This window comes from Ceratina calcarata, unplaced genomic scaffold (assembly GCF_001652005.2).
Source record: "Ceratina calcarata isolate Rehan_Ccalc_2016 unplaced genomic scaffold, ASM165200v1 scaffold60, whole genome shotgun sequence".
NCBI lineage: Eukaryota > Metazoa > Arthropoda > Insecta > Hymenoptera > Apidae > Ceratina > Ceratina calcarata.
In genome coordinates, this window is record NW_017177240.1 from 1,087,981 (window position 1) to 1,099,696 (window position 11,716).

Below are 11,716 nucleotides of genomic sequence, written 5' to 3' on the forward strand. Positions count from 1 at the left end.
GGTAGCTTTTTAATAGTAATAGGAATCTATAATAACAAATTCAATTCAACATGCTAGCATTGTTTAAGTATACATCCTTAAGAGCTGACGGAAGCAAAAAGCCAAGAAGGAACGTATAGCGAATAATACTGTCTTAAACGTAATTAATTTTGATTCAATAAACCATTCATTGAAGACTTTATTTCATCGACTCAATGGGACATCACATCGCGTCGCGTCGACAATCAAGGGGACACGGCACATCCGACATATCGTGATTTCGCGGCGCATAACTTGCACTTACTTCCGGTGTAGCCTCCAGCAGAATGAACACGAGTATCGTAACTTTCTCAACAGGAAATGTGTGCAAAACGATTCAATGGATTCCTTAGTAATTATTCGCGTTTACGTCTCTAAGCGATACATCGATCCAATTGGGAATTTGCCACTCCTTTTATTTAATCAGTATATTACCAACAAAATGTATATCCGTAGCTCTAGATTTTCTTATACTAAATACAATTATTGTCAAGAAATACAGTTATGTACTACTTTAATGTGATACTTTAAATTTAATCTGATTTCAAACCATTTCTTAATCCAAGCTTTCAGCCTTGAAGTGTAGCTAAACATTTCAGTCTTATTAACCTCACGCGAACGTAGTCATTGTTGTATGAATTGAATACCTGGTACCCTCAAAGTGGACTCTCAGAAAATGTTTCTCCGAAATTTGATTATCCATAACATTACCTGCACGATATTTTACTATAATAGTTCAAAGGAAACTTCTAACATGCGACAGTTATGTCAGAAATAGTATAATCATTGCAGTATAATTATTTCGTAAAGTTATTACAAACAAAGTCTATGGTGTTCAGGTTGATACACGTCACAGGTAGCGTAACTAATTCATTAGAGAGGACTCGAAACTCTTCAGTCGACGAAACGTTCATCTCCTCTAATGGAACAGACGTGTCAAACAGGAGTATCGCTCAATAGGGGAACAGGACGTGATCTTTAATCCATTTGCGCTTATAAACGTAAAGCAGCATCTGTCGTTATAACTATGCTCACAGACGCGTTAAACATTGCGTACGAAATTTCAATTCTGGTATTCATCGAATTTGAAACAGACCTAGATAATGCCGATAGAAACAAAAATGTTGGACGAGAAATAAGTTTGACGAATATTGGGAATTTTTAGACGAACAGATTTGACGATGCTTATTGCAACCGTTTGAGTTTCATCGATGCAAAGGAACTATCAGTTCCACAGCCGATTTAAACATAATAGAGATTAGACAGTACAATGTAAAGCGCAAGGCAGATAGAATGGCCTGGTAAATAACAATGGTTTCACTGTCATGTTTTCTAGAGCATCAATCAATTAATCAATTCTCACAACGACAGCTATCAGTAACATGTTCCTTTCTTGTTGAAACTGTATTTCAACGTCTAATTATATATGTAATACTTGCATGTTAACGTTCATACGATTAAGAATTATTTATTGATAAAAGAAAAAGTTTAACAATATATAAACCGCCTGCTGTACTGCTATAAAATTTATGTTTTATGGTTTCCCATTCCCATGTAATATTTTATCGAAATGTTAATGACCTTTTCCACGTATTCCTGTAAAAAGAAAATGAAGAGCGCGTTCATAGTCCATGAATCGATTGAAAAATATACGGGTAATTGATTATGCCATACATCATATTTCACTGATCGGTTTTTCGATACGAACACATGTTCTACTCCATACCGATGATAAATTCTCCTAATCTCTTAATACAAAGTAAACAACAGTCTGCACTCAAGGAAATAAGTATCGTGCGTCCTTCTAAAACCATAAAATTAATGATTTATGAGCACAATTATCATTAACAGTCTCGATTTAATAGCACTCCATTACAATAGACTTGATTAAATTAGAAAGCGAACGATGTTTTTAAATAGAGTGAAAATGATCAATTTGATAAGTTTCTATCAATCATTCTCTTATATTATTACACTAATTAACACAAGTAAATGTGCACTAGAAACACGTAAATGTTCAATTTCAATTTTACAGACTCGAAACTGATCTTTTATTACTATTGCTACAACCGAGTGCACTTTCAATTATGCGAACGCGAATTCTTACATAATCGTTCGATTTGCATTCACGGCGAATTGCGTGTATCCAAACCAGAAACAAGTATGCCGATAAAATCCGATTTCAATATTCTAAACGCATTTAGAGTAAATAGCAGTTGAACACGAGTCATAAGCGAACTGCAACTTTCTATGCAAAATAAAACGTTCGTGTTACAAGCAGTTAGTAATTTAACCATTGCAATGCAGCTTTTGATGTTTTCTACATGTTACATGCAGGCTTTGTACTTTTTATATATTTAACTTTCCTACAGGTAACAAAATTCATAGTCTAATTGGTAAAATTTTAGGCACAATTTCATTAACCAGAAAATGTCTAATTTCGTTACTTACTTTAGAAAATTTCAACTAAAAAGATAGCCTATTCTTAGTTACTGCGAGTACAGACGAAAACAAGTAGGTGGCTGAAAGATATTTGGGTAAACGAAGCTGAAATGTACCAGTCATGCAAGTTATGCGATCCTTACAGCTGTCCCGCGGAACATTCCGGTGAAGCACAATGTACCGAGGCGACTTGTTACGAGGTAAATTTCATACGCGTTCCCTTGACATTGTCAGTGGTACAAACCGTGACCACGTAAACGCGTGATATCAAACGTTACATGGTAGACAGGTAAAGTAACAGACGCGTACACGTACATACGTACAACTCGATTCACCTTCCGCGGTTGCGTTGCGTAACCGCGCGCGATGCACTTCGCTAATTGCGCAAGGACCTCGAGGCAGAGGCGGTCTTAAGCGCGTTCACGCACGCGGCCATTTCGCAACGTTCCCGTGGCCTTGAAACGCGATACCAATGTCGATTGTTCGCGGTTAACAGCGTACTGCCATTCAACTTCCAACAATGAGAATGATTAACATAATAAAGCTTCCACGTAGTCCTCTGGGTCATTTAAGAGTAATAGAGTGTAGAGTCTCTTAAAAGCGAAACCGCGCATGCATTCGATAAAAAACAATTTTTGAAACTCGTTAATTTCAATTCATGGCGGACGCTGAATGTTTGCACAAAACGCAATATTTCCACTGGGAGATACAATCTCTCCAAACGTATATATAGACGTATCAACACAGGCGCAGTAGACGGAAGACGAATCAATAAAACCAAGACAGGAGATAATCACATTTCGAGGATATTAAATTTCTCTATCCCCTAAACCTCAAATTTTTTCGCGAAATAAGTAATTGTCATTTTATATACGATTAACGAAGCATATAACCAGGCAGGAAATGTTAACATTAACGTTAATATGGGTCTACCATATTTCCTAGTAAACGCAGTTGAGTTGACAGACCGCAAATAAATGTCACATATCTAATGCAACGAACCATAAAGGCCGGCTTGGTATTGCATCTGCGTGGGATGGGTTTACGTATTTGCCAAACCACTCGTTCTCTGTAATCTCTCAAGTTGGTTCTTCGTGTACCTGCTAATTCCTCTTTAACGGATCGTCCACATTGTATTTCCCGATGCATAAAAGCCGGAGCACAAAAATATTGAAATAGTTTGCCTGCTTTCAAACCGTTAGATGATACATACACAATGTCATTTTAAAGTACTGCAAGCCATTATTTCTTACATAGTATGAAGAAATGTTTCAAATGTACTCTGTTTCGTCGAGTAGATCTCATACCGAGACATTTTATAAAGGAAAATAAGTTTTGTTTGAAAGTTTTTTTAAACGAGCTTTTATATGGACTCTTCAAATGAGACATTCATCTATATGTACAATAATGAAAATGCAGACGGATTGAATAAAAGAATACAGAGTACAAACGTTACGTTAAAAAAATTGTACGTATGTGTTAATGAGGAAAGCTTTTACTCAACGTTCCACGATCCTGGTTTAATTTCTCTTTCTCGTAATGCATACACGCTTTCTCTTGCACACCGTTATTAATATACCTATTAGTGCACGTCTTCATTCATTATCAGATCGCATACATTTATAAAGATCTTCTAAAAAATCGTTTTTAAATTTTCGACTAGAATCTCATTTGGCTTTTTACCAATGAGTTATAACAATCAGTTTTATTTCAAATAGAGGAATTCGTGTTTTTGTCACGCCCGAAGGTATTGTGAAGAGTGTCATCCAATAAACATTCCACTTTTTCCCTTTTTTTTTGTTATTATGAATGACAAAAGCTGGAGGAACGCATTATCTGCAGCAAGCGCCGACGATATTCAACTTTGTGATAAATCGCGTGGATGAAAGACGTTCATTGTGTCTTTTGCCGTTCATCTTTCTGGCGCGAGCGGTTACACGGCAAAGAGTGAACAGAAAGCTGAGAGAAAGACAGTGCTTACATTGTCAAAGAGGATTGTAACCAATTTCCACGACAATCAGACGCGAGACTCTTCAGGAAAAATAGCAACGTTCGTTTGGAACCAAGCTAAAATCCATTCTCTCCTCAATTGTTTAACGCTATTGTATCAAGCTGCGGTTATCTACTTAAACGCCGCTCATTTACTCAAAGGCTATCTACCGCGCCGTTTACTCAAATGTTTACTTTCTCGATAAACGATAAAAATCAAAATTTTCTCTGCTAACATACTAATATTAATTTAACGACAGAATTAGCTACAGAATTTGCATATTTATCTCCTCGTGCCATCACCTTCGTTTTATAAAACGATCTTAAATAAATACATAGAAAATTTACTCGATCTAATATGAAATTTCATTCATCTAAAATAAAATACTTTCTTAGACAGACTTAGAATAATTAATGATGTAATAAAACTACGCGATCGTAAAGTTCCATTATATATTCGTCAGGAACTGTTTTCGAAATCGTTAAACGAAACAAGTTTTACAAGGTTGAAAGAAGTCGAGGATAGCTTTACGAAATTTTTAAAAATAGATGTCCAATAAACTCTCATTGTTAACGAAATTGGACATTTGTAATATAAATTTTAACTAAGGCATAACATAAAAATTCGTGTCCAAGATTTATACAGCAGAAACTTCTTAATTTATCGAGTATTATATCACAGTTAGAGTATACGGTACCTACGTGCATGAAAGTATAAGTGCGTACAAGTAACGAAAGTCAAGTAGAATAAGCGATTCATGGCCAGACAGCCTCGCGCTTACAAACGAGCGATCCTTGCAGCGAGAATCTTTCTTAATTATCTCTATCTGATACACAGATGCTTGTTTCTTTGACATTAAGCGTGCATTCCCAACGTGTTAACTCTACCAAACAGTTTGAATGATATTATGTATTAATATAGGCGTGACATTACGCGGAGCACGTGTCTCCGCGCGAAACGGGAAAGTTACGTAGTAGCTTGGCTGCAGCCTTGATTGTGACTGACATTCAGATAACTACCTGAAACTAGCATTCATTATACCGCTATTGTACCTTAATAGTGTACGACGCGGGATCGTCTGAAAACGAGCACGTGTACGGGAGACGCATCGTTTTATGAATTGCTTTGCGTACGCGAAATTGCAACGAAGACATCGTTCAACTTGTAACAGTACTAAATTTGCATAGGAAATTAAGAGTGTGAATGTATCGAAAATTTTGGAAAGAAATTAGAAGATAGCGCAAGCATGTGCCATCCCTACCACGCTAATTGTTATCGGTGAGTTCGGCATCGACCGGAGATCAAATTCCTTCTCTTCCTTGTAAACCCGTGATATTCTAAGAATCGATCCAGCGAGAACAAAAATCATGGAAAGTGAGAATTATTGAGAAAGAAATATTGTACGAAAATGAAAAATAGATTTCGCAAATTGAGAGCAAACCGGATTTTTGTATTTCATTAACTAGAAATCATAGCCGGATTGAATTGAACCTCGTGGAACGTGAAGGACGTCCGAGATCCTTCGAAATGTGAAATTCCGGTACGACGAACCAGCAAAGAGGCTTCGAAATGTACGCATCGGTCGTAATTAAACCGTATCAGCTGAGCACACGTTAATCACGCTGTCTAGTAGGTCGCCCATTTTAAAGCGGGTAAATACGTTCAACAAAATTAGCCTCGACCGACTAAACCCGCGACTCTTGATTGTTTATTATCACGTCGATCTTCGGTCGTTTAAAGAAAGACCGAAATGTTTCCACTTGAATCTTCCCTACTTGAAATATTCTAAGTACGAGCATCGAATTTAATGTTCAAAAACTATATCTTTCTTTTTGCAATGAAAATAAAAATAGTGCAATCCGAATTAATAACTGTCCAAAAGAAGTTGAAGAATGAATACGAGCACACGTAACTTCAATGAGCAAATAGGTAGAAAACCATATTCCACATCGAAGAACTTAAACTGTTAGTGGAAATAATGGATTCGCAAACCGCATTAGAACATAGCTACGCGTGAAATATGATCGCAAAACAAAAGTATCGTTTAACATCGTAAAGTTAGCGTGAACCAAGCGCCAAACCGCTTTCGATGTATCATACATAAATTTGACTACATACATACGTAGGTGGTTATAATGAACGCCCTATGAAATCATTTGGCCTTTAAAATCGATGTTTCTCGTGCCAGCTACCAAAGTCTATTAGCAACGTTGATAACATCGATCGTTCAATATTTATAACGAAACGCGTTCAAGTGCCAATATCTTTTATGGCGACGAAAATTGCGAAATACGTCTCGAAAATTTAAATTATCATCCAAATCTCGTTTAAAGCGTTACAAGTTTCCTTGAGCATTTATTCAAATTATATCTTTTCGTCATCGTTTTACTAGGATTAAGATACTACTCGAAAAGACAAAATAAGAATAATAAATCAATATGCAAGTACTGCTTGTAAAAAAGTTAGAAAATACAAAATTTCAACGTCCCGTCGATGCAGGCCGTCTTAAGGGCAAACGGACCTGGGGCCTGGACCCAGTGTCGCAAAAAATGGTTCGAATGATCATTTCTTATGAATGGACACCCTTGCTAACGCAGGGGGGTCCTAGAACTAACAATAAAATTGCCAGGTACTCTTTCTATAGTCTTCTTAGACAAAATCTAATAAAAGTATTTTCTTAGCATCTCGTTTATTTAACACCCACGTTAACATTTCATTTTCTGATTAAATCGTGTTCTGAATATCAACCAGAATTTAATCTTTCATGCTAGTATGTACAATAGGGATTTGTTTTGATTGAAGCGGAAAACCATCTCTGTTTAAATATTATCCTCTATTAGCTGACGATTATTATACTGGTAAGTACAGCATTATATCCGATTAATTTGCTTTTAAACAGTTATTAGATTATAAGATAATGCTTAAGAGAATACTTTCACTAGCCAATAGACCAATACGTAACAGTAAAAAGAAAACGTGTACTAAATCTCATATGTAAAATCCTCATTTTTTTCGCAGCTATCTTTTACTTTTGGGAACTTTGATCGTGAACTCTACACTTTACGCATACTGTTTCAGACTGTGCTTCGGTGTAAGTGATTGCTTGCTAATGAAAACAATACAAAGGTCGCGTCTCGCCGCCACAAGTGTGGCTTAAGGAATCAACGACCGCGTAATGTTGATAAAGTATGTATGCTGATATTGAAAGAGCCAGTGAGATAAAACTAAAGATATTCTATGTATGTAAGATGTATATGTGAGGTATCCCTGTTTCAACAGGACACATTTTAGTTCGACTCGACACCTAATTTTCATGATGTTACGGAAATTAATTAATGCTAAAGTAAATGCAGTAGCATGCGAATATTGTACTGTTCAACTTAGAACTACGTTATTGCAACTCGTACGTAATCAGATGATGATTAATAACCATTAGCGTAGACGAATAGACTTACCCTAGAGATGCGTAGAGGTTGATTCAGGTCATGTCCACCATGCATACGGAATCCCCAAGGGGAGCCGCCGATGAGGGTGACTTCTCTCGCGCTCATATCCCGCCTATCTCGCCAATCTCTCTCCCCCTCTCTCTTGGTACCACTCACCCGCGTTTAAGTTCGTACGCGAGACTAACTACGCTGCTCGTCGATGGAGACGCCACGCCGTCTCGCTTTGCCCGCCGCGATTCGATCGACGAACTCGTGGCCGACGGCGCAAAATCGCTGATCGCGGGTAAATTCGCTTCCTCCACGCGTCAACGATCGCATCTCTCGAGGACCGCTCGGCTGCGTGCACCGATCATTGCTAAAACGCGACGCGATCAGCGATTACCGGAGGACGTGCAACCTTCGGCGAAGGGTGATTCGACCGACGAACAGCCTCGATCGACCTCCGGATGAACAGTAAACATTGATCGCTCGCGTGGTTACGCGGGTTACGTGATCATTGACGGATAGACAAGACCCGATACGTCACAGCGCGACTCACGAACAAATAGACGAACCGCACTCGTTGATCGTCCGCGGAACACTGACGCCGCCGCATTCTCCTCCCACCCCGTAATCGTCTGCGCGCCACCCTCGCCAGCCCGTTCTGTCAAACTCATGGCACCCGGCGAACACGCGTGCTGTCTTCCTCCCCACTCTATCAATTCCGACAGCGTTTCCTAACTTACGGTCTTCTACGCTTCTCTTCGAGCGAACCACTTGTGGCTACAAATCGTACACAACGTACAATTATTAATATTGTTATTCAACGTTCCAAACGTCGAAGCGAACAGTGAAGATTTACGAATATTATTGTTATCTACTTTAAACTATCGATTAAGAGAAACATGTTAATAAAAAACTTTAATTGAAGAAAAGGTATTGAACTAATAATTTTAAGCAAAAATTTCAGGTGTCTTTTGACACCGATAGAAATAGTGTTAACATTCACTGCGAATATATTTATGAAGATCAACATTCGTACAAAAATCTTAAGGAGTAACTCATATAGAAAGTTTTCTTTCTAACTTATAAATGTTGTTCTTTTAAATTCTGATAAACAATTCTCTGCACTCATCAACCGGCATACAGGTAATACAAATCTGTAGCTATATAAACTCGCTTTGCGAGGAAAAATAAGAATACATTCGCACAGACAGTTTCTTATAAACACACTCGTGAATATGAAAATATTCTATTAGTACTAATATATTGTAAGTTTGCATACTCTATTTGAAAGAATTCTACTGCTCTACGAAAAAATAATATGTACGGAATAAATTCTATCGAGTAGAATGAATATAGATATATGCGCTTATTAAAAATGCAAAAAGTAAGTATAAGAAAATAGTAACTCATACCTGTTACGAACGAAATATAAAAATAAAATAAATATATATGTATCATATATAAGCTACCATTCATTCTTCTCGCTTCTCCATCCATTTCTCATATGCATCTTTTAACTGTGTGTACGCCACTGGTTCTGCATCCTCATCATTTAGCTTCTGATGTTTCTTCTTTTTATTACATTTTGTATTATGATTATGATTGTTCCCAATGAAACTATTGACTGGGGCAGCTTTAATCGTATTAACTACTACGTCTGGTCTTTCTTTGACAAATCTCGCAATTCGCATTAACGGTGTATCCATTTCTTCGATCTTTACATTTTCATACACTTCACGTTCGATACGCATATAATACGTACATACGTTGACCTCAAAATTAGGTATGGAATCTACATCGTTCCATTGAATGTTGTCTATGTACTGATTACGTCCGTTCGTATTAGCAGATTGCAAAATTAAATGATTATCCGATACCGGACAGCGGTAATAATACTTATAATCGTTCCGTTGCTTCTCCATATATTCCGTAAGCAAGAAACTTGAAAGATTACGTTCGTCGTGAATTTTGTAGATTTTGTCGTAGTAGCGTACAGAGCAAAGACCAATGTACAAGGGATTAGCAAGCTTACACTCAGTATTAAGCTCCACGTTTTCTTTCTCGATCGTACGACCCAGGGTAGCATGATATGTCAATACTGTATACGGACGCAGAGGAAATTGCCATAATGTGCCAGTACTCACAATGTCTGTCAACAGCCAATCACGATAGGCTGGTAAAATCTGATAATAATTCAACTCGCAAAGAACAAGTTCCAAATGACTCGCTTCTTTCACAAGGCGAACTAATAGACTGCGGATTAAACCAGTGGGATCAAATAATATCTTTTCTAATATGACAACGTGATGTTCGCCTTCCTGCGATATATATGTGTACCTATATCCTTCTACTAATAGTAAGTACGAAACAAATTTCTTTGCATTCCTCTTTTTGTTCACGACGAGAGGTTTCATACCATTTCTGCCGTGATAGTAAAATGGTGCTTTAATGTATGGTACATTATTTGATTCCAGGTAGTTAATGAAACGTAGCAAACGGGACGTTAACTGTCGATGTGTTGCAGCTATGTAAATGGAATCGAAATACTCTTGGGTAAAGTATTTTTCTCGAAAAATAGTATAAAGAGCGTAACGAACATTGAAATGCAATGGAACGTCTCCAGCTGGTTTATACTGTCGGAGAATTTTACGAAAACTCGTTATTTTGTCTTCAAGCTCTTTCTCGCGTGTCCGCATGTTCTTATCTAACTTATTTATCATTACATCGGTGAACATTTGAATGAGATGAAAATTGCTTCCATCGTGGAACACAGATTTCCCGATAGCGCCTAGTTGCATGCTATTTCCGGCGAATATTAAACGCAAGTTACATTTAAGCGATACTATGAACAATAGAAGCAATATCCTCGGTGACGGTATAGTATACGTATCCAAAATAATAACTTTTGTATCATTTTGAACAAATTTTTTAGAGTATACTAATAAATTGTATAGCTCGGCAACGTTGTCCGTACTAAACGATTGAAACATTTGAAGCGCGGGGGTGTAAGTCAAATTGAAATGGTGCATGATGAAGGATACATAAGTGTATGCGTCGATTTTCATTTTTTTAATCTCACTTGCTTGATCTCTTCTGAAAGTGAGGAACTTCACCGAAGGATTGTTTACGGCCAAGGAGCATAGAAGAGTTGTTTTTCCTGTCCCACTTGGCGTATCGATTGTGATAACCGTCTCCTCTTCGGGTTCGATCAATTCTTGGATTTCGTTGTACACTTTTTTTTGATAGTTATTTAATTTTGATACTTCTAAACCCTTCATTTTCTCGGCAATCCTTTTCCTTTATCTTCATCGTGCAAACAAAAAGAAGATCGAAATTAGATTACGTATATTTAAACTACGTGTAGAATTATAATAAAAATTATCTGTCTTACATTCAAAAAAATATTGAGTGCGTAGTTTCCTTCTTTCTGACCAACACAATCCTCTTCGTCAATGAGTATTTAAAAATCTGCAATTACAATTGGATAGTATAAGAAAATAATCAATTTTTCAAAGATTATTATGGAATGCGAGCTTAGATAAATAAATATTTTTATGACGAGTACTTCGACTATAATAAATTGTTATTATCGTATTCTATTTTTATTACTAACGGCTAGATACCTGTTAGAAAAACCCGCGGTTATCGAGGAATCATAACACATAACGATTAGATTTGAAATGTGCGGAGGTCAGAATTCTCCATAATTTACAATAACATAGTGTCTGAAATGATATACAATGTTTGATATTAACGCGTAACAATTTACATATAATAGTAGAAAAATAGTCTACATGTAGCGATAATTCTAATTTGAAAATACGGAAGTATTAAT

At 36.9% G+C, this 11,716-nt stretch overlaps 2 protein-coding genes across 6 annotated transcripts in view; both read right to left on the reverse strand.

The window, feature by feature from the left end:
• The window catches only part of CAP (Cbl-associated protein), a 92,544-nt gene extending 84,050 nt beyond the window's left edge, over positions 1–8,494 (reverse strand). Inside the window, exon 1 of the mRNA XM_018032907.2 lies at positions 7,906–8,494. Within this exon, the coding sequence (XP_017888396.1) occupies positions 7,906–8,001 (96 nt within the window). The 5' untranslated portion in view covers positions 8,002–8,494. The remainder of the gene's footprint in view (positions 1–7,905) is intronic.
• Positions 8,495–8,868: 374 nt separating this feature from the next.
• LOC108629933 (uncharacterized) overlaps positions 8,869–11,716 on the reverse strand; it is a 5,977-nt gene continuing 3,129 nt past the window's right edge. For 3 of the 5 annotated variants that reach the window (XM_018032894.2, XM_018032895.2, XM_026817707.1), the window contains 2 exons: positions 11,273–11,349; positions 8,869–11,184 (listed from right to left, as the gene is read on the reverse strand). In XM_018032894.2, the coding sequence (XP_017888383.1) occupies positions 9,354–11,159 (1,806 nt within the window). In that variant the 5' untranslated portion in view covers positions 11,160–11,184; positions 11,273–11,349 and the 3' untranslated portion in view covers positions 8,869–9,353. Of the gene's footprint in view, positions 11,185–11,272; positions 11,350–11,504; positions 11,607–11,716 lie in introns of all 5 variants that reach the window. The other 2 variants (XM_026817706.1, XM_026817705.1) reach the window with 1 other exon arrangement.